The 24,069-nt window shown below is 41.5% G+C and overlaps 1 protein-coding gene across 9 annotated transcripts in view; it reads right to left on the bottom strand.

The window, feature by feature from the left end:
* LOC108013811 (diacylglycerol kinase eta) overlaps positions 1-22,814 on the bottom strand; it is a 44,147-nt gene extending 21,333 nt beyond the window's left edge. For 4 of the 9 annotated variants that reach the window (XM_065866925.2, XM_065866928.2, XM_065866934.2 and 1 more), the window contains exons 1-2: positions 21,708-22,813; positions 17,205-17,318 (exon numbers count right to left, since the gene is read on the bottom strand). In XM_065866925.2, the coding sequence (XP_065722997.2) occupies positions 17,205-17,318; positions 21,708-21,947 (354 nt within the window). In that variant the 5' untranslated portion in view covers positions 21,948-22,813. Of the gene's footprint in view, positions 1-13,092; positions 13,503-17,204; positions 17,319-21,707 lie in introns of those variants that run through there. The other 5 variants (XM_065866931.2, XM_065866932.2, XM_065866936.2 and 2 more) reach the window with 3 other exon arrangements.
* Positions 22,815-24,069: the final 1,255 nt, after the last annotated feature.

Genomic DNA, 24,069 nt, shown 5'->3' with positions numbered 1-24,069 from the left:
TTTATTACTTTTCTTTTTGCGCTTTCACTGCCTGAGGGTGATTGCAGGCGTTTGTCAGAGTGTTTGCGTTTCCTGTTTGCCGCGCGTTTCCGCACTTGTTAAATTAAGTGAGCGCAGACATTTTCCGCTTGAATGGATATCGCAAATCTGAAGCAGAATGGAAAAGCGGAGGCCCTTCTGCGGATCTCATTAAAAGCAGGGCGAATAAATATACATTTGCTTATGCTTGTGTGTTTGATTTATATTTTAGTACACGGGGCGAGAGTAATCAATATATAATCATGGGCTATGGGAAGAAGGAGCGTTGAGTTTTTGAATTTTTTCGAAGGGTCTGAGGGATATGACACATTAGGGAATCGGACTCTCGGCGGCCTCAACTCACTTCAGTCGGCCGGTACCTCTGGGGTCAATCACAGACACATTAAGGCAAATTGCTAATTTTCTGTGTTATCAGCTTTGGTCCCCAGGCATTAACCCAACTTTGATTGCATTATGCCGAGATTTCTTTTTTGCCCCGAGACCGAACGAAAAACGGCCCCGAATAATCATTAATTTGCGCACTTTCGAAGGTCCGGGGTTCAGGTCCTCCGACCGGAATTCGCCACCTGGCGCACGAAAATACTTTCTTCTGCCTTTTATTTATTTCATTTTTCTTCTTCGGATGTGTACAGCTTGCAGAAAAGTTTTGGGGCCATTCATATCCATTTCTTTGCATTACTTCTGAACCATTTCGTCTTCTTCTTGGCCTCTCGCATTTTTTGCACGCCAAATCACTTAATGGGAAAAACGAACTGGCGGTCATTAGAATTTAGTGTACTCGAGCCGGGAAAGTGCTGAGTTGGGCATTGAGAGCCTAAGTCCCACTAATTGTGCGCTATTCGGAAGAGATTTTCTTTTAAAAAGTTGGAGGCGAATCAAAGCAATCTTATCGGTGCGGAAACTTTAAGAAAGCAATCCGAACAGAACATCAATATCGGATTGATGCCTTTGCAGCGTTCAACTTTCGCATCGCAAGTGCCAAGGAGTTCCTGCAGATAAAGTTGTTCCTTTGAAATGTCACTTGGCAAACTTTTGTTCGCCATTGCATTCCAACTATTTCTTGGGTCTGGAGGGGGAACATTAAAGACATTTGCCACTGACTTAACTTAACTTTCCATTTTGCATCCTTCTTTGGAGCGAAAAGTTCTGACATCGGAACCAAAACAAACAGCAAGCCCAAACCCAAACAAATAATTGCGAAGAGGAGACACTGTTGCCAGAGGAACATGGCCTCGTTACCCTTCATACGACGGGGGTGCCAACCAGTTTTGGGTCTAATTAGTATTAAATAGCTCTGGTACAAACTACGCTTGGGGGATTCCTTGGGGTTGGGGTTTCCGTATAGCTTGCAGAGGTTTTGGTGGGGGTTTGTAGTGGGGCGTGGTCCGTAGGTGTCTGCGTGGGCGCGCCACGTTTCATTTGGCGTGTCAAAGTGGCGCAGCTTGAAATTTTGACATTTTAATGGCATAACTTACCCGCCACGGCCCCGTGAAACCAGCAGCTCCATTTTCTTGGACCCACCCCGGAACTCTAGCCCCCTGTTATTAATGTGCCATAACATCGCCTGCCGCCCGCTGTGCGCCGCCAATCCTTACTGAGAGCCACATTTAAATACTCGCGAAGTATTTATGCCTTGCAAGACCCTGGCCCTTACACAAGAAAAAATAGCAGCCCAATTGGTCTTTAATCAATGGGTATATTTCCCATAATAACTATTATAAAACTTTCGAAACATATCTATCAGTTTATTAAATTAATACGATGCTAACATTGTTTCTATACAATTGTATAAATTGTTCCGATGTATTTCTTATCGCACATAGCTATATTTTCACATTTGATCCTAATTTCTTGCTTAAATTGAAATTATCAATGAGTTCAAAACTATTTGTGTAATTTTTTCCAGACTATTGTTGCCTGGCTCCTACAATATTGTAAATAATATAATTTTTTGTTCTATCAGTAAAAAAAACACTTGCATTCTTTTAGTTCTATATAGTAACACAGTTTTCTGTTGAATATTCAATTTAATTGAGATGCTGATTTGGTTCTCTGTGCATCAATCATACTTCTATTGATTTCCATTTCTAAATAAAGCAGTACTTTTGTGAAATCCCATTATAATGGAACGGGGGAGCTGGAAATCAGCCCATCCCTAAGCCCAGATTACTGCTAGTGGCCTTGTTCGAGCCCATCATTCCGGATTTGAAATTACAGAGTTTGTAATTTAGCCCTCGGTGTTTAGGAATATTGATTGTTCCGGGTCACTCAGGCAGGCAGCCCCGCATCATCCGCACTGGCAATTACATGTGACCCACTCGTTGCGAAATGAACATTTTACCCTTGCATGTGTTTTAGGGGAAGGCGAAAGGCCCGCCGGCAATTAGAAGGATTTAGAAGGGGGCGTAGACGAAGGAGGAGCGTAACCTACTTCGAGGCTCGGGGTAATTTGTCATATCCCTGCCACTGGGATAACAACAACTGTGACCCGATTCGAGGGCAGGAGTCGGAGGAAGGAGGCTGGGGTGTCGACGAGCTGCCTGGCAATAATTGTGATTAATAGCGCTGGGGCGTCAGCGAATATTTTTCATGCCATTTCGATGCGGTAAGTGGCATTGAGAGCGAATGCAGCAATAATGACAGGCACACACGTTAAGTATACGCCCCGAAGAACCCATTGTGACGTTGTAATGCTGATGAATATATATTTCAATTTAAGTATGCAGGGGGATTGGGATTTATTGGCTTATGCCAGCCGCAAAAGTACCATGCTCAGTTGAACAAACTTGTTTTTGTTCTTTTGCAGCCCTTGTCTATAAGAGAAAACCAACTTTTGCACACCATCATCTGCATAAAAATCTCCATTAATAATTATTACGTAGGGAAAAAGTGGCAACTTTTTGTGGCACATTAAATCGCAGCTTAAGTATCTCATATGCATTTTGATTGCTTTCTGTTTGCTTATGTGGTATATAACTGCTGCACTTTAAGGGGAAATGCAGTTGCGGATTATTCAATTTTCCATCAGGCTGCTGTTGAAAGGGATTTCATCGAAATTCTCTAAAGGAGATCAAGAGCTAGCAGAAAAAAAGAGTAATCTTATAATTAAATCAATTCCTTGTAAGCCAATTTAATTATTCGATCTGGTTTTATGTTTGTATATCTGTTAATTTTCTCAGCCATAAGTTTAATGGCATTTTTATTTGGCATATTAATTTGCTAATTGCTTTCTGAAGCAAATTTCAGCTGTTTTTATTAATGACATATGCATGTTTTATGTATTCCCCTCTTGGGAGGCGTATTGGTGTACAACATATCCAACAGAATGCTGGATCCCAGACGCTGCGCCGTGATTTATGCAACATAATTTATGAGTCTCGTTTTATGTTCCGAAAAAATGGCAATGGCAAGCAGGAGACGAAGAGGAATGTGGAAATTCAACATTTTCTGAGCCGCCTGGTTTGGGTCTGGGCGGTGAGCCGTCGAAAAACCCACATGACCTCGTTTCGGGCTTGATAAAATGATGTTTTCCGTCGCGCACAGAAGCACACACGGCCCAGCTTTCAGCAGTTTGATAAAAACCAAAAACGTTTCCGGCCCCGAGAGGAAGGAGGTCCAGATCCGACTGCCCGGCAACAGCCACACCGATTATCCGCCGGACTTTGCACAAAATTCAGTTCCTGTTTCTGTCCACAATGAGACCCTGGCCCGCAGCCTAATAAATGTGCATTAATTTGGACAAAAAGGTTAACTTTTGCCTTGCTGGCCCTGCCAAGATTGCACATTATAAATTAAACATTTATGATGGCAGTTTTTTCTGTTAGGCTTTGGCAGAACATGCACAGCCAGCAGACAGTAAAAACTATAGGAACGGTGCCCTGTACTCGAATAAATTATTCGCCAGACAAGTAAAAAAGTTTCTGCCGCCCCAGCACGAAGGCAAAGTTTAGTCAGCATGCACTTAGAAAAAAGAAATAAAAATGGAGGACATACAAATGTTGTACAAACACCATGTACGTAATAGACTTTTTTAATTAATGAAACCTTGTTTCCTTTATTATGTAAACATTTAATTTATTATTGGTACCTTTGGCTGAAGTATTTATTGTTACGAACCTGTAACCACTATAATCTTATCCTTATTTTCAAAACAAATTTTCTGAGTGCTCAAAATAATAGTGACTTATGTTCCTGGGCTCACACCAAGCCTTTGAGTAAACTTTTTCAATAAACGATGGTGTTTGCGGAGCCAATGAGTCGGTCAACTTTGCTCGACATTTACCATTAAAGCACAATACGTAAACCACTTAGAACGGAAATATTCATAAAATGTGCATAAACCGGGCTGTAAACAGTCCCAAAATCAAACCCCAGACCGGGCCGAAAGGAGCGGCTAATGGGAAAAAGCCGCTGAAGGCACGCATCTCCTTAATGCCACGTGAAGGATTTATTCTCGAGCGTAAATCCTCGCATAAATGTTGATGCCACGTAACCTGAGAGCGCCGCCCATCAATTTGGGAATCACGCGCCCTCGCCGGCTGCCAACACCTTTCTAGCCCTCACACCGCTCCTTCCATCGCCCCGTATTCCCCATTTAATATTTTCTGGGTCCAGAGGGGCAGCGGATACGGATGGCAGGATCAGCGAGGTGTTAATGATAACTTGCCCCATTTACCTGATGTTTTTCGAAACTTGTGCGGTGTGCGTGTGCAAACTTTCGCTAAGCTCGGTTTGCGTATCTTCTATTTTTGCTTCTTGCTTATGGCAGCTTAAAATTAAAATCCAGTCAGCTTGGCAAAACAGTTTTTCAATTTGCATGTAGCAAGACGAAAAACAAAGTTATTTTTGAGTTGCCAACAGCCAAATTTCATTAGCTCGCTTTTTATGGCTTAAATTTTTACTGCCAAAGCGGATTAAAGTTTGAAGTGCACCTACAAATATATATAGCGTTGATAAAATGTCGGGTAAATTAAGTTATCTTAAGTCCCATTGCCACAGTTTGTCTAACATCATTACTCAAGTGTTATAAAACTAATTTAATTTTGATAAATATTATTATTGTTATCGAAGTTTCACATCTCCCATCGACACTGCAGGAGCTGCAAATTAAGTTCACTTAACGCTAAAAGAATTTTGATTGATTTACGACGGCTCAATTGAAAATTTTAGCCAGGAAGGTTCTCTTTTTTCACCTAACAACTAAATCGAATCAGGTGTATTTCGTTTGCACCAAATGGCCATATAATTGACACATTACAGGGCACTAAACGAATCCCCGCCTCTCCTGTTCTCGATTGTCACCCTCTAAATCATTTATTTCGCAGCCTAGAAGAGGCATTTTTGGCAGGTTACCTATGGCAACGCTGGCCGGAAATTTTAGAAGGACATTGCCTGGCCCAGGACACTGTCACACAAAGGATTCCCACTCAATAAAAGGCAAAATGAGGCCTTTGTTGGGTCCCTCTTCTGGCATTACCTTTTTGTCGGGGCGAATGTGCCACTGGAGTTGGGTGGCCCAAAATTGTCTTTGGCCCAAAACTTTTTGCTTAACATTTCAAAGCCGCACGAGTGGCCCGTCGAAATGAGGGGTAAGAAATCCGTTTCGACCTTTCCTTTCGCGGCTGCCTTCACTCAGGCAAATTCACGCTTCTTTGAGTTTGGCGGCGTTTTGTGCGTTATTTAAAACTTGGGGTTTGCTCCGCATGAATGGGGAAAATGTTGCTTTGTAGCGATTTCAAGGAGAAAGTTTTGGAGATGAAACAAGTGAAATGTGTATAAATTAGAATGGTAAATTAATAAAGCAAAGTTTGCAACAGAAACTTGCAAAGCACTGCCACGTTTACCAGTTCTCCTCGTCTTGTCTGGAATTTTCGCCGGAATTATTTGAGGACCTACACCTTTTTCCGCCTCAGGGCTGGACGTCAATTAAATATTCATGCGCCCCGTTAGCCGTTAACCCTTGTGCTGCTGGCCATCGCAGTCTCCAAATGAATCAAATATGTAGGCTCTTATCCGGGCTGAGCCACGACAAAAGATGCGATCCGCTGGCCGTAATTGCTTTCCATTTAAAATGATTTTTATCCGCTGCGAGGGAATTAATGCGATACAATAAATCCGAGTCCCCCGAAAAGACAATGACCTCGTCCTCTAACTTGGCTCGTGGCTCGTTCCTGGCCAGCGAACCGAGTCTGGAACCGAAACCATGATTGAGCTGTCTCCTGGCCCCGTCCGCTGCCCATCCCATGGCCATTAATCAAGGTGAAATGTCAATTTAGTCACACATAACTCAAAATGAGATTGGTAATGGCAGTTAGGGCGTCGGTCCTTCGGTGGCCTCAAATGTTAAGCAGTAGGGCAGTCATAGAGGTGCCATGAAAAGGTTGTTATCGTCCCTAGGTCTTCACTAGGTAACCTTCAAAGTTGAGTTGGGCGGGAAAACAAAGGCGGAAGTTTCGCATTTCGCAAACTGCATCGAATGACGGCCACCACGACTGTTCATCTAGAACATTTTCCATTTCCCGTAGTCACTAGCACAGGTGCCTGGCTGGTCCATGCTTTTACACTTGGAAAATTGCAGCCCCTTTTAAGCGAAAAATTCTCTGGGGTGCCACACAAATCACTTGGGTTTTGAAATGACTTTTTAATGTAATTTTAGGTGTCTGACTGTATGGAATCATAAACTCAGAAGTAAAACAAATTAAATCGGAATGACGGCTTTCCCTTATTCACTGCATACTTTTAGACACCTTAAATAACATTTAAAGCCATAGAGATTTCTTGCCAATCCCCTTTATGTTTTTTCTAAAATCTGTTGCAATTTTGAAGAGATTTGGCATTTTGTAAGTATTGTTTTAAACCTAGACAAGTCCTATTTACTTTAGTAAGGTTTTAAACGAATTTTCTTTTTGATGAAGAATGAGACCAGATTAATTTGGATTTGTTAAGTGTAGGCTATGCCATTTGGCTTCTGGCATTGATACTGGTACCTTAATTGGAAAGGCTACGCCCGTGGTGAACAAATGAATTTCCTTGAATCTTGCGGGTCCTAATGAGTGCGTGGTCTCCAGAATTCGCAGCCATCGCTCGCAGTATAGTTCTTGCATCACATTTCATTGCATAAGTTTACTCGGCGTTTTCCCAGCGGTTTTCCCAGAGTGTTGGCAACACTTCAGCGCCGACGTCACGGCGCTGTTGGTGACGCTGTCTCTGCGGTTCGTTGTTGCCACGTTTTGTAGTACATTTAGTACGCTTGTTAGCTTAATGCACCCTTGAGGCCGCCCCTCGAACCCCCATTTTGGACACATCAGCGGTGCCGTCCTCAGTCTTCTAGAAGGCTCTGCGGTGGCTTCCCACTCGCATGTATTTAAATAAACTTGTATACTATGTACGCTTGAGACTCAGCCAACGCCGCAGATTTTTCCACTGACGTACTAGGGGAAATTTATGGAATTAAAACGGAGTGAGTGTGTGGTGCTAGATTTTCCATCTTACATTTGCATATAACACAGCCTCTTAAAAGGAAAGTGTCTGTTGAGCGATTATGCATTACAGCAATTGGTAATCGATTATAATACACAAAATAAACTCGATTTGAATGGAAATTCTATCAGCCTAGGAAGGCGACACCCACGAATGCTTAAAGACGGAAACTCCCGGGAGTTTCCCGCCTGGCCTGAGAGGCCGGAAAAACTTTTTCCCCAACAAAGTTGATCCTGCGGCCTGCATACAAACAGGAGATTAGGCGACCTGAGGCATTTAACGAGTGTGCTGGACGCAGATGTCGACGACATAAATGACGGCTAAGCCCCTAAAGCATTATGATGATTGGGGAGTGTGGCAGGGGTCCTGGCCCGAAGGACCAGAGGACCAGAGGCCACGGCAATTGACCACTCACTCCGGCCAAGTCGAATTAATATAACTTCTGTCCCAAGGCGGCAGAGTGCTTTGTTGACGGGCCAACGTGAGGTATGCGTGATATTTCAAATGGCCATTAAATTGGTTTCGCCCATTGTCCGTGCTGTTCTTATTTATGTGACGTGATATCGTATTAATTTGACAAGTCTGCCTCTGACAGTAGGCCGAGAATTATTGTGCTGATTTGTTTCGTTCGCGCCTGAATTCATTTCGTCCTTTATTTATTTATTAATTTCCGCCCTCCTCAAACACAAATAGCCTTGCTCGAGTGCCGGTGACACTGAATGGAGATGCTGGCGAACCATTTCATTTGCACTCACAATGCAGGATCTCAACATTCAGTGTGGATTTAGCACAAAAACCCACCTAAATAAATATGAAATTTAGATAATGCGGAACGAGCCAAGCGTCAACCTTCAGTGTCAATGATGAGCACATCTTCATCATCTCCCCGTCTTCAAAGTCCTGTCTTCCGACGGCACCCCTCGTCACGTAGCCCTGAATGACAAGAGAAATATAGAAATATACGTACTGTACACATCCTTATAGTGCGACACACTCAAGGCTTTTATTCCGTTCACGTGCAACAAATGAACAAGTTCATTAAGTGCAGGATGTTGCGGACTGGTGTGGGGATAGAGGGCCGGGCAGATGAGCAAGTGCCCCACTACTGGGTCGATGTTTATGCAGTCATTAAAGTCCGTAAAGCCGCTACAATATGCAAAATGAGTAGGCCCAGGCGGCGCCACATGCGAGGGCAACATTTATGCTGATTAAACTAGCACCAACTGGCGGCAAATGGAAGCTGCGAGTGTTTCACGCAGGCACTGCGACAAAAATCCACTGCATAAGTAATTGTGGGCTCTTCTAAATAAGTTACCCGTATAAGTAATTTCATAAAATAAACTACCCTATTAAAAGATGTTGTTCCTGTGGAGTTTTTAAGACAATGCTAGATACTTTTCTGAATTGCTTTAAGTTTATAGCGTTGGAAATTTAGCTGCAGAGATTTGTTCATATTTATTTCACATTTCACCTGGTCTATTCTGATTGTGGGTATTACATTTTAATTTCATTTGATTTTATCATTCTAGTTATAAAGTTTTCGGATTCTTAAAAATTATTCTCATCCTTTTCCATCTGTTTTCAATGCAATTATTAACTAAAGTATGTTTCGGAAATTGAAATGTTTTCTTTATTTCGCTTGTGATTATACCAAAATATAATTCTTGAGATAATGATTTTTCTGTGTGAGTGCCAACAAGCAAACACGTCCACGTCAGCTGGGCCTGACTCGAACAAAGGACGGGGACTGGAACTGAAACTGAAACTGAAACTGGGCCTGGTTCACAACAATCCCCCGGTTGCTGCCGGATCGCATCCTCTTCCATCTGGTTGGCATTTTTCATTTGACTGCAGCTCGTCATTGGAGAACTGGCAGTTTCTGGGTTAGACATGTTCCCTGTCAGGGACTCGGATACCAAGGATATCGTATCCTGAGAAGAATTGTTCAATCGAATGGTTTGGCAAAACTAATAGTTGGGGAAAAGATAAAACTATTGTCGGTCTACAAAGAAAAATGTTCAGGGGTTTGTATAACATATTGATTACTTTCATTTTTCTGTGTTAATTTTTTTTCTTTTCGTTGTTCCCAACACTATTTCACGCTGTTAAATTAAAATATTGTGAATATAACTATTTCGAAATGAATACTGAAATGCTTATTATTGTCATGTATTTTTTTTCTGTGCAATGGGGCCAAGTGTAAACGGTTGCTTTTCACACACTTGCAAATGGAATGATTTGCACAACTTAAAATCACTTTTGTGGAATTAATTCTAGTTTATTGTGATGCTTCTTGCATGCAAAATGCTCAGTTTGTTTATGCAGTTTGTCAAAATATCACATGTGGCTGCCTCCATTGTTTCACTTTTAGACCTATATCAGGCCATCGATTTTGCCCAAAAACCGAAACAAATGTCGGCCCCTTTTGTTGGGGTGTTTGGCACGTGACTGTAAAGGGGCCCATGTGTGACCTCATTGGGTTTGATTTGGTTGGGTGTACGTAAATTGCCCACAAACCTTTTCGAAAACAAAGCCTGCAAATTATGCACTCGCAGCTGTTGCCAACAAACCCTAAAGGGATCCAACAAAATGCAAATTGGGCTTATGAGAAATGTGTCCTACGATTTCCACAGCTTTTGGTGCTTATTGTTGGCAGACAGTTTGGTAGCTAAATTGTATCTGTTTTTGAACTTTCTGTTGACTGCAATGAGATAAGAACTTGTAGCAAAGGATTCAAGTAATAAATTTCTTTATTATTCTAATGGAATTTGTGTGTCTGGGTCGACACCGTTTTTAGGATTACCTGCACACCTGGTTGTGCCGACACTTCTCTTCCTCAGCAATGCATATTTTAAAGCCCCTGACAGGCCCCTAGATCCTTGGCCCTTTCAAACCAGCCCATATTCAACTTTCGACCTCCGGTGCAGGCAATATATTCGACCTTTGTTGCTAATTTTAGAGACATACCGAATGGTTTTCCAAGGTTGGTTTTCTGCTTATGAAAACTTAATCGCGTTTACCAAAAAAAACCAACGAAAAGTGTCAGAGTTTTCACCGACGGAAAGGAAAGTGCCAGGCAAATGTTTACTGACGTCACATGTGGCATTGTGTGGCTAAGTGGAATGTTAGCTACTTTTTCCTACTGCGTTTACATATAATTGGATTTTAATTATGAATTGTGAGCACCACTCATTAAAATTGATTGGGTTTAATATATAATTTCAATCAGCAAACAAACAAATTGACTCACATTGGATAAATTCATGCACAAATTAATTTAGCTGATGCAATTTTGGATAATTGAAATCTGGCAGGTGCAGCAATGCATAAAATATATTTTGTAATGTTAAATTGTTACGAAATAAATGGGTGGTTTATTGTTACGAAAAATATATTGAACGAATTAAATATTGCTTTTAATATGATATAAACATCGTAATCGATTTTCCTTTTATTATGGTAGGCTTCCTTTCTCGTAAAAGAAATAAATGTGTCATTAAAATTAGCAGACATTTAGTCAGTGCAATAAATGTTTCAATCATTGTAATTTTAATATCTCAAGATTGATTAAATAATGGTTACAACGTGATATAATAGTTAAACATCATGTCTTTTATTTCATTAACACCCTTGTGCGATTTTTGTCGATTTAATTAATCTCTTCTTAATGCTGCCTAGCAATTAAATGCAAACATGATTTGCCCATTTAATGAGCCCACGAACCCGTAAGAAAATTGGCTAACACAAAATAGAAAGACCATCATGCTTGTTGGGAGGACATAATCCCCCGGGCAAACACACGAGCACCTGGACACAGGACACTGAATGCTGAATACAGAAAGGACACCTAAAATGGCAATGTGCTCATTGTCCACTGCAAACATTACATGAGTTGTACGGGAGAGAGCGGGCCATCATGTAAATTTTTCAACACACTAAACACAATAAACATTTGCACTCGGCCGCAGGACATCAAGCTCAGTGTAGATGTGCCTGTGTGTGTGGGACACGCACATGTCAGGACAAAAGTGCTGATAGCATTCGAGGCACGCAATCATTTGCCGCAGGCAAAGCTGGTGCAAATATAGATGTACACTTAAGAAAACTGTTTAACATCTAATAGCACTGTGCTACAAAATGTAACCTTTATTTATTTACCTCTTTGGTTGCTAGAAAATCGTATTCGCTTAGAGTCCCCCAATTTGAAATGTGTTCGCCAAAAAATTCCCTTACACAAGGACTCTGAGAAAAAGACTTAAAAAAATTCTGTTTTTGCTTTTTTAAACCGCAACTACAGATGAACGGATTTTTAGATTGTTAGTTGCTCAAAGCATTTGAAAAGAGTCACTCTTTATCTCTGGGGTTCGATACTCAAAATAATTTGAATATAAATAATAATAATTTACTTTAAGGCAGTTATAAACGAAATAATAGTAGTGCCCCCGTCCTTTATTTTTAAGAAGAAAGCAGTTTTAATATTTCAGAAATAATGTAGTGGTCATTAAATAAAGAAAAACTTTCTGGTTAAAGAAGGGTATTTTGTGTTTTCGAAATACAGTTATTTTTATTTATAAAAGATTTAATAAAAATAAAAAGAAAAGCAAAAAATTAAATATTTTAGGTTGCCGTACTTTAAATTAAGGGATCCTTTCTTAAAATTTAATTATTTTTTAAATCTTAAAAAAATCAATAAACTGTAGATATCTTTCTAGACTGTTAAATAAAGAAAACTTTTAAACCCCTTTAGAAAATTGTAATACATTTTTTATAAACTTAACAAGATTCCCATAGGTGAAAAGTCCATTTTCTGAGTGCATAAGATGGCAGGACAATGTGCTTCAGGTAAGTCCCGCAGTCCATTATCGGGCAGAGCTTACTCTTGTATCGTTTTCATCATCATAGCACACATGTGGCATTCCCGTTCCCCTTTTAATTTGCTCCCTACTCGCCGCTCGTCCCCTTTAATAAATATGCACACAATTATCCTGGTGGAAATGTCACTTTGGCTGATTGTTTGGCAGCCTCTTGTTGCCATTTAATACGCATATGCTACGTACTGGGATGGCTGTGTGCCTAGGTAATTAGCCAGAAAGTGCCCCCTTTCTACAGGGGAACAGAACGAGGACCCAACGAGAAGTTGGCAGTACGCAACCAGACATCGCCAGACTGAGACAAAGGTCAGTGCTCCTGGCTGAATTGAATTGATTGCGTGTGTGTGCTAACTGCTCGGAGTCAATTAGATGTTTGTCTGAGGGCTGAATTATACAAATAAGAACAGGGATAGAACAAAGCGCCACTCTATCTGGACTTTCATCAACGGCTGTTCCGCCAAAGTTTAAATTAATGTCTTAAGCTCCCCAAACCGAGAGAGCTCAACTAGCGCGCATTAATTAAATTAGGCAATTAAAAGTTTTGGCAGGCTCACAAATCTCCTCACATAAATGTATTTGTTCCAGGATTAATGCGAACGAAAGCCGTCGGAAACTTTAATAAGCCCCGGACAAATCATTTACCCCAAAGCGGTATTGAAACGATGATAAAATGGAAATGGGCCTGAAAGCAGGCTCAACTTACCCCGAAAAACACAGAATATTGATTTAGCGGTGACTCGGGTGTTTAGTTTATGGTTTTTTGAAACTGTTGCTTCTTCGGCTTTCGGTTGAAAGTTCTACTGCCTTTTTGGCTCACATCTTACGAACTCACACACAAAACTTGAGGCAATGGCTTAAGGACAGCTCCTTACCGCCGCCGCCTCGCGGACCGTGCCAAAATAAATATTTAATTGTTTTCTATTGTTTTTCCTTTAACACTAATCGTAATATTTTCTTTGTAACTTTATCGATGTTTCTTGGCGGTTAAATAATTAATTATTCGGCCTGGTAGGCCCTCTCCTCGGCTTCCTCTGGTGTTGATGATGTTGGTGATGTTGCTGTGGATTTCGCTGTTTTTGCTGAGTTGTGGCACATTGCTTCGTTGAGTTTGAACTGAGCTCGAGTCCTGTCAAGCAGTCGCTTTTATTGGCCGCCTTTCGAAACTCACCACGCACAGACATGCTGGCTGCCCGCTTTCTGCTCCTTTACATCAGCCTGGCATGCGCCCGAAAGGATACAAATATTTACAGGTGCGCTGGGGACCTGCGGGGAATGGTGGTCTAGTGCCAGAGCTTTTTGCACACCGAAAATAAATCTATGTGGCCAGGATGTATTTTGTTAAAAAAAAGGTTCACAAGTCTTAGCTCTTTTATTTTCGAAAGATTTAATTTATATCTTTTAACCACTAATTTGTTATTCAATATTTCTTACAACACAAAAGTAAGGAATTTACGAAGCTCTAAGAAAAACATTTTCAAAATAATTGTAATGATGAATTTAAATTTCCACCTTTTTTGTTAATGACTATAATTACTATATATTACTAGAAACAATTTAAAAAATTAAAAATATTCCGCCTTTTTTTCGTAATTTAAACGATTTAGGATTGTCCGTTCTTAATATTTTGTAAGAGCTGTATTCAGTTAAGAAAGAATTCTAATTGTTTCCAATATTATATTTCATAAGTAATTTTAATCATATACGATTTATAGTTAACAATATTTTTAAGAGTTTGGTGAGAGTGGCAACCCTGGAGCCAGAGCTTTGTGCTCTCCTTACTAGCAAAGCAAGCTTTCACGTTTCAAAACAAAACACGCACACACTGAAACCCAGCATCCCCATACTTTTCGCGTGGGAGCGCGCACATGGCCAAAAGCCGAGTACTACGGCTTTACAACTGTGGTGAGTTTTGGCCCAGAGTTGTTGTTCCGGCAGAGTCGCGTGCAGCGCGAAGAGGAAGCACAATGGGCCGAAACGAGCTTCGCGAGTATGGGCCAAAAGAACGAGGCCGAGAGAGAGACAGAGAGAAAGGAGAAAAATCCCAAGGAACGGGCCAAGGAGAAGGCAGCGATGAAAACAATGCAAACAAAAATTTGCGCTTTTACGAGCAGCACAACCATCATCAACATGAGCATCAGCATCAGCTAGCTGTCCTCCCACCCCATCCCGCAGAATGCCTTGCCCCTTTTCTACCAACCCGCCAAAGGCTTATCCTTTTTGTGCCCCAACTTAGGACCGACTTAGGTATGGCCGCGTATTTGTCTGGCACGCGTAGTTTTCGCAGTATTTTGCTTTCTGTTGGCCCTTTTTATTGGAGTCTACTACGGCAACAAATTGCCCACCGTTTAAGCCACTTGGGCACAACACGGCGCATACGTAATTATAATTGAAATTTCGTGCCTACGCTTAATGAGTTCGGAGGCACTTTTCGGCCAGCCAAGGAATGCGAACGCCCGTGATATTAACCTTTTAATAAAGCGACACCTTAGGGTCTATTTATCGGGCATCAAACAGAATTTTTAATCAAAATAAATGCTACCGGTTGGCAGGCCCTAATGAGGCTAATCATTTTGGTGGCCAGGGAGTCCTGGCAACCCGTCATTACATGGCAAAATACTAAATGTCAACAGGAAGAAAGTGAGGTGGGGGAGACGGCTTCGACTTGTTGCATAATGGAAGCGCGTCATCGCTGCTCCAAACAAGGCCAGTGTGCACTCTAATGCTTCGCATTGTGCCAACATGAAAGCAATACACGGCGAATACGTAATATTTTCATAGCTCTTTCATAACGCAAAGCCGGGCCCTGAAGAGCCCGCTGCCTGTTTAAAAGTTTACAAAATAATTGCATTTCGAGCTTGAAGCGTGTTTTGATGCTGGATTGACGTCAATCGCACTCGCATGAGATGCAATTGCCATTCACAAGAACAGGGGATCAAGTGTAGAATTGAGATGGATTCAGCTTAAAAGCGTTGAGTAATCAGTTTAGCAGTCAGGCTTCTGCTCCTGATAGCACTGGTACAAGCCCCAAACTTGAGCTCAGAGGCCGGCCATAAATAATTGATTTACCAGGCAATTAGCTTCGTTAACATGATTAACGGCAGGCACGCCGCAATCGAGTTCATTTGACATTGACAGGGGAGGCGGTTCGATTTATTGAGTCACTAAAAGCCACTGCAATCAGCCCACAACCTTCTGGCCCCAATATTGCCACCGAAAATTCACCCACATTCTGATTCTATTAGGTGGCGGGCCCCCATGTAAGGCGGGCATTTTAAAAGCGTTCATTATTGATGAAAAGAGCACTGCACGCAATAAACCAATTTATTGTCTGTCTCACCTGTCTGGATTTTCCCCCTTTTAACCTTTAGTTCCGCCACTCCGCCGACATTGTTTTGCCCTCAGGCTGCTCGGTAATTTCATTTGGTAATTATATCCTGCTATTTGCTGCAACGCAATTTGAGAGTGCAAAACACAGGAACCGCGTCAGTCCGCAGGCAACAAATGTGAAGGGTCAGATGGAAAAAAGATTCCTACACAGTGGTGCTCGGAGCAATCCGTCAAAAGAGCACTACCAAGTGGTACTCAATTTCAGCGGAAAATGGAAAATAGAAAGGAATGTTTTTATCCTCGACCAAGTAAAGCTATTAATTTGGAAATGCTGTTGGGTTGATTTCTACTTTTTATAACCGTTACTCGTAGAGTAAAGGGGTAAATTAGATTAGTGGGAAAGTATGTAACTAGTAGGAAGCGTTTACGACCCTATGAAGTATGAATGCTCTAAGTGGCGCCACCCGTTAGGTGTCTTTCGGCGTAGATTTGCTATGGAATTTTATTTTAAAATTGATTAACAGCTTAAAGTTGCTGAGCTGATTAATAGGTATAGGATGGTCGAGGCACCAAGCTATCTATCATTGTACCTATTTTGGATTTTCTGACTCACCGTATAATATTTCCCATTCAACTTGACAAATTTGTTTATAGATATTATAATATTATTATTAAAAAAATGGACAAAGAGCATTTTACTCCCCAACCATTTAAGTTAAGTTCACCCTAAAACAGGTTTAATGAGAATTTTTGTGTAACTGCATTATAAAATATAAAGGTGGGCTGTAAATAATCGTGCTTGTACAGTTTAATTTTAATTTTATTGATGAACTTATGGTTTATGTATTAACAATCGAATACGAGTCGAATAAGTTTGTTATCTTAAATAGTAGTAATTAAAAGAACATGCTAATTTAAAATTTGTTATTAGCTTAATGGGTTAATTTAAGAGTTTTGGGCCTTGGAAGTCATGTTGTTCTGCTCTTAACTGTTTTTAAGCGATGGATTAAGAAATACAATAACAAAGAAAAGGCAGTTTTCAGTTATCCGGTGATCGGGTCATCATTATAAATTTTAAATATCTTTGAAAAATATGGTTTTTAGTTATGAAAAAACATTAGCCTAAAATGTATCAAACCTTCAAGCAAAGTATTTTTTTAATCATGAATAAGTGGTTTTTTTATCTACATAAATAATAAATAGATATTCTATAGAACAGGACAATCAGCAAATTATTTATTTAATAAAATTCAAAAAATAAAAATAGGAATTTATCATATTTGCCAACACACTTACTGCTCGTAAACTAAAAATAAAATTCTTTGCTTTTTTAACTATCAATTTTAAGTGTCACTCTAGACGGTAATGCAATGACCCTTTTGATAGAGCATTGAAATTAAATAACCAACAGATAGGACTCCTTTGATAAAGGAATTTTTTATATAAAATTTTAGACCGTATCACATTAAAATTAAGACTATAACGTACCTTCTCATCCTTGGCGTAGAATAGCATATTTCGCTTGAGACGAAAGTACCGACGTCGCCAGCGCTGGAAGGACCAAGTGTGCTTGAGCAGGAAGCCCTCCTTGATGATGGCAGCCTGGAAAGAGTGCGGAACAAAGTGAGTGCAATTTCAGCTGGGCTATGAAAATACTCCATCAGCGATTCGCACGGGGCAATTAGCAATTGATGAGCTGGCAGAGTCAATGGGCCGAGGATGATAATAATGAGGAGCGTGGCATGTAGCAGACGCCGATGGGACTGGGCACTCGGCACAGGGGACAGAGAACAGAGGACACAGGACTCGGGACACAGGACTCAGGACACTGGGCGCAGGTCAGCAACTCCAGAGCTCTCTGCGGGACCCGTCACTTGCAATCTTCGGCTGAATGTCAACAAATAATTGGCTGCAGGCTAACAAAGGCCAATGGTAAGTGGGCGAAAGTGGGGCGGGTGGTCAATATGGGCAGCAATCAATTGTGCAAACAAAGAGCCACCACATACAGCTTTCCGCTGCTATTCACACGTATTTGCGAGCAATAAATGTGTACATAAGCGTGGCGCGAAAGGCGACAAAAGTGACAATAATCTGGGGCAATTATACGACAAATAAACTTTTTGATTCGGGCGAATTTCTCGACTTGACGGTGCAGGGGGCTGTAGAAATCGATCCAAGTGCCGCAGGCTGAGTGCACAAAGTTGCAATCCGTTTAAGTTTTGGGCGAGGTCAGCCGCCCACCAGCCTCGGGGTGAAAGGAAATTCAGCGTCAAGTAATAATGGAAAAATCGTTGGAAAAATCAACGGTCATTGCAACGAATCGAGTTGCAACAAATCCATTTGCTTTCTGTTTGTGCAGCAAATGGCAGAGGGAAACGGAAATGTTTACTTAGCCAAGGAACTGAAAGCTTGCTTATGGGACTTACGTGACTTTAAACGATTTTTAGGGAATAAGGCCATAAAGGGAAGGAAAACCGTCTTAAAATCAGGCTGTTGACCTCGCACAGGAGATAAAAAGTTGAACTAAAGTGATAATTCTCGGGCCACCAGCAGAAGCTAAGCCTAACTGTGACTAAAAATCAAAGTCACGGGCTATCATGTCAAGATAAATCATCGTCAATCAATCATGGGGCACGGCCATGAGGCCAATCGCTGACACATCAAGTATACGCCAAAGTGGCCAAGGATAAAGCCCACAAAGCCAGAGTCCATCAGCCAGCCAACGGCAGACAGCGCGATGATGATAAGCAAGTTTGAAATTTTCGTTAGCCGGGTATTGATTTTGATTTAACGCCACCTGCCCCGCCCCTCGATTGATTCCCCCCTTTTCCGCTGAGGTAAAAAGATACAAGATAAATAAAAAGGCCGGTCCATAGATATGAATATGACTTGCTGTTGCTGCTCACTCAGCCGGGTAACGTAAACATAGCGTAGGACTTCCCAGCCATGACTTTTCCTGGCTTTTCATTCTTTCACCCTGGCAAATACATTATGCATGGGGATTAGGCAATCCACTCCACTCCGACTTTTCAGGCTTTCAAAACAAGAAAAACAGCTTTAAATTAAAGAAATTAGCCTTAGATTCAGAAATTCCTTTGATGGCTCACGTGAGCCGCAAAACAGTTGGCCAATCGTCTGAGTAAATAGTCGTAAATAATTCAGCCTTTTTTCAAGCACGTGGCAAGAAAGGGAGCCAGACTCAAGGATATTGCGGCACCAGCCCACTGAAGACGATCCAGGGAATGGGACAGAGGACAAGAGTTGGCAAGACTTCTGGCTTTGTTTGTACTGTAGGCTTACTTATTGTTGGATTTAAATGGCTGAGAAGCACTACAGTCGCTGCTAAAAATATGGTAACGAAGGAAAATCGCATTTATATTTATAAAAGTTTTATCGAACCTGGGGAAAGAACCGTGCCCCTTTGTCTCGAATTACAGAGCGATTGAAAAGTGGTTGGTGAAATTTAGTTTACATAATTTTAAATTGGTGGTTAGATGAAATAAGAGGCATAGCCATTTACTAGCTCTTAAAAAAAAAGGCGGACCAATAGAGCATCCATAATATACAATAAATGACATTGATAAAGGTTTGAAGCAAGTTAAAAGCTCAAGCAAGAGGTACTCAGGAACGAATACAGCACTCTTATATAACCGAACATAATTTCCCGCTCTTTGTACAACTAATGAATGATTCAAAAATACATTTTTATAGAGTCAAACGCCTCGATCACGATAAAGCCGTACTTCTGTTATCCATCTTCAAAATAAATATACCTTCAATAAAGGTGAATAAACACCGAAGTTTACATTTTAGTCTAAATTCAATAAAAAATTTTTTAATTCCAATACATTTAATACACGGACATACTTGAATTACTTTTTAACTAATTGTCCGATTTGGGCAGTTTTTTTCGTGCAGATAGGTATTAACAAATGAAATTAAACAAAATTTACTGGGAAAACCGTGCGCAATTGTCTCTAGAAGTTGCATTTGAACTTCCTAGCTTTTACAGATTCCGAGATTTCAGCGTCCGTATGAACAGACAGACGGACATGGCTATATCGACTAGGCAAATGATCCTGATCAAGAATGTATAAGCCGTATATAAAAACTATTGAAAATTGTGTTTGAGGCATTGCATTTGAGCTATAACGGGTATGGCACAGAAGTCCAAGTCCACTAAATTAATTTGGAATTGCTTTCTGTAAAAGACAGATTGGGGTTCTAATCGGTTATCGAGCAATTAGTTAGTTCCTAAGTCCTTAGTCCTAGGTCCTTGTTTCCAGAAGCTTGCCCCGCACTGTGTTCCAACTGTTGAGGCCCTTTCTATTGTCTTATTGTCGCCGCCTTCAGCGGTGGCAGCACGCTAACCAAAACGCTGCCATCAAGCCCTGAACTAAGCCGCTTTTGTTTAGCGTTCGCTTATTGTTTTGCGGTTTGACATGTGTAAACCCCACACCGACCTACAGCCCACATGTCTGTTTATGGGGCCACGCCCCTCTCGACATGGGAGCACTTGAATGTTGCTTGTCTGTCACAATCAGGCAAATGTGTTTTGCTCGGCCCCCGATTGCCATAAATCAGAAATAACAAATGCCTTCGCTTAAACAACGAAACAAATTGCAGTTGGACAATCGAGGGTGAAACGGTAGCCGAAATTCGAGCGGAGGGGTCATCGGCCGCGGATAAAAATACTCGTAAAGGGCAAGGTTCGGTGGAAGGGTCAGTGCAACGATGCGTATAATTAACATCAAATGGCCAGCAACCGGGCATCAACTTTGGCCCGGAAATATTATTCATACGACGCGGTGTACTTGCAAGGAGGGTCGATCCTTGGACCCTTCATAGTGACACCAGGACCATAAAGAACCTAATTGAAGCTTTTTTCTGGCTTCGCGGAGTTTTGGGGCTTGCTTTTCTTTCGTTTTTCCAGCATTTTGGTTCTTTTATTCGTGAAACCTGGCCTCCGGGCAACTATGGCAACGTTTAATTAAAATTCGAGGACGGAACGGACGTCCTTCCCTTTTTCTGGACCGCCACGACTCGCAAGCCGATACAATTTTATTTAATTTCGGGCTACATGGACAGCGTCGGATTACATTTTAATAATGCACTTAAATGATGATTGAAATGGGCGCCGGCTAAGCCGTAGCAATCTCCAAATGGTGGCTGCTCTGACCCCTGACCTATGCAGCAGCGACACTAAAATATTTTACCGACTTCTTGAACTGCGCCTGTGACCTTTGGCAGTGGTGCAGCGCACTAAGGCACTTGAAACATAAACTCTCGACACACGCAACTCGCATATAAAGCGGGGAGGGGGACCCCACCCCGCTGCCGTTTGCCCGTTTGCATGCAACTTCCGCTCCAGAAACTTTAGCGAGGACGCTCCGTTGCACCGACATGGAAGGTCCTGTGACAAAGCCGGAGGACTTGCCACACGGAGAAAAAATCACATCCGGTTTGTGTCTCGCCCCAAATGGCGCTCCATCATAGTAAGGCTTGAACGGTAATCGATCGAAATCTACTACTTTGTAAATACCTACTGAAGTTATGAATATATTTAACAAAAATAATTTCAAATTCAAACTATAAGTCTTACATTTTAACCTTACAAGGTAGTGGGTATACATTAAAATCGTGTCATCCAAATTATATGTGTATGTACATGATTTCATTTTATTCCAATGGTAGTTTATGTTAGCTTGTTTCGACCAAAAATATTTTCTACTTTAATTTATTAAGATAAATGAAGGAATGAATAAGCATCGAAAAACAGAGAAAAGTAATATCAAAACTCTAAAGTTCCTGAAAACTGGGTTCCAAGCTTAATGTTTTATATTCATTGTCGTAACCCCTTGCATCTCCATTATAATAACTGCATGTTATTCGAAATATATTTCACAGTGAAAGGGCTTATGAAAAAAGCATGGAATTTTCAATGGGATCACATATTTTCGGAGTGCACTGCGAAAGGTGTCTGGTACCTACCAGGTTGTTGGTGCACTTGGTGGACATGCGGCGCTGGAAGAGGCGCGCCGGCTCCGTTTCGATTTCCGACTCGGACTCTGACTCGTCGCCATCGTGGCTGATGGCTATGATCGGGATGATGGGCACCGGGGAGATGCTCCCGGAACTGCAGGCGCTGCTCCTTCCGCTGCTCGGACTGCTCCTGCGGGAGCCGCGGGGACTGCGCTGCACGTGGAGGGTGTCCAGTTTTAAGTGGGCCATTGTGGGGCTGTGGGACTTCTTTGCATATCCTCACACACAATCGGGCTGTCACGTTGCAAGGACACGCAGCACTCAGCACTCAGCGGCGGACAAAGCGAGGGATCCCAGCGTTGAGTAGCCGCCGTGTAGCCGCAGGTGGCCGTCCCATTTGCAGCCCGCCCCTGCTTATGTAAAAGGACTCACCGACTGCCCCTCGGACACACCCCCTGATTCGCAGGACAAAGGCAATGGCCACACACACTGGCACTTTTCCGGGAAAAGGACTCCGATTTCTAGTCCTTTGTCGTTGGAAAGCGGTCGAAGTTCCCCTATTCAAGTTACAATAATTGCACGAGCACTCAAAAAGTATACATTCAATATCAATTTAATAAGTTTAGCAAAAATACTTGCACACCAACACATGTATATACCGTCCAATTAGCTATATATGTACATATATTTGATTAAGCGACACTAACTAATTTGCAATGGGAAAAAGTACACCACATTCAGAGAAACAAATTGTCTAGCAAAAATCGCCGTACACCAAGCACTCACAGTTCACACTTAAATTCACACTCAAGATTACACTAACGATAATTGAAATTGCGTTTTTGTCCTTAATTATTCCGCCACTTCCTGCTTCCGCTACCCCGAAATGGTATATGTAAAAAATTCTACACTAGCTCGCCGCCTCGAGTTATTGTTTCAGTATTTTGTCTATTTTTATTTCCTGGTCGGGCTCCTCTGCTCCGCTCTGCTCCTTCTGCTCCCCGCCGAAGTTTGCTCGGAACTGAGAATGGGTCCCAACCTGAATCCGAGTCTGAATCAGAAGCAGAAACTGACACTGAAACTGCCGGAGCCGCGCGGCGAACTGAACGAGACCGCAACCCTCACTGTGCGCTGTCAGCTGCCGTGGCCCAAAGCAGAGTGGGCCTGGCCCAAAGCCAAAGGAAAGGCGGCAGGCTGGCGATCAGGGTTGCCAGGTGGCGAAAATAGATTCAGGACGCAGAGCAATACAAATTTATTTTTATATAAAAATTCAAAAATTTATATATAACTTTTTAATTTTTGGTGACCTGCTTGTATACATATATATGTATATACAAGTATATTGAACTAAAAATAATTTATTTAAAGTTTACGATTATATTTTTCTATCAGAAAAAATGTGAACTTATTTTTATTTAGGAATTTATGATTGCCAGAACTTAATCAAGAAACACAACTGTTTAATTTTAATTTCCAAAACAATGTAGAGCCTTATATTACTGGAAGAAACTTCCATCTCACATACGGCTGGACCCATGCTCCCCCAGAGACTTAATTAAGAAAGCCCTTTATAATTACCTTTTGTCCCTTAGTATTTAGCTTAGTAATAGTCAAGTAGCCAGTTAAAGTACCAACTGTTGGTAAATAAATAAATAAATAAAATAAATTACAATGCTAACCGTATTTTTGGGACATAGTTAAAATGCCCTATTTTACATATTAATAATTATTTATTTCATCAACATTTAGGATACGACTTAAGTTTTTAAAATTTGTAAATCGTAGTATTAGGAATTTTAAAAATATTTGCATTGAATAACGACTTTCAAGAAATAACATAATTGTTTTGTTTTTTATTTGTATTATATTGTCCAATACATACCATGTTTTAATAGTTCTCACTCCGCAAGCATTGGCAACCCTGGCATCCTATCCAACTGAGCTGCACGCAACGAAATAAGAAATATTCATTATCCTTGCCAACAAGTTTTCGTGCTCTCCGCATTTTCCACGAGAGAGCAGCAGAGAGAGCCACACACACCCTCCGCGAGAGACAAGCCGAAGGGGGCGAAACAGGACGAGCAAAACAAAACGCCGGAGAGGCGAAGGATAAGACACAGCGCAGACGAGGACAAAGTAAACAGGAAAGCCAAAAAACGAACCGAGGAAGGAAGCGAACGACTGGTGGAGCGATGGCTACAATTACAAAGGAGTGCAAAGGCGAATTTGTAGAGTGGGCTGGAAAAGTGGGTGGTGCGGTGGCGGGGTGGCGCAGGGGGTGTGTGCTTTTCCGGCCTTGCGCTTTGCCTTTCACTATTTGTTGTCTGCTGTCAGTGCCGCCCGGCCGCCTTCCCCCCTCGTCCTCGTGCGG

The sequence above is a fragment of the Drosophila suzukii genome, chromosome 3 (genome assembly GCF_043229965.1).
Source record: "Drosophila suzukii chromosome 3, CBGP_Dsuzu_IsoJpt1.0, whole genome shotgun sequence".
Classification (NCBI taxonomy): domain Eukaryota; kingdom Metazoa; phylum Arthropoda; class Insecta; order Diptera; family Drosophilidae; genus Drosophila; species Drosophila suzukii.
The sequence above is the reverse complement of the archived record's forward strand: the minus strand, read 5'-3'. Positions and strand labels throughout refer to the sequence as shown.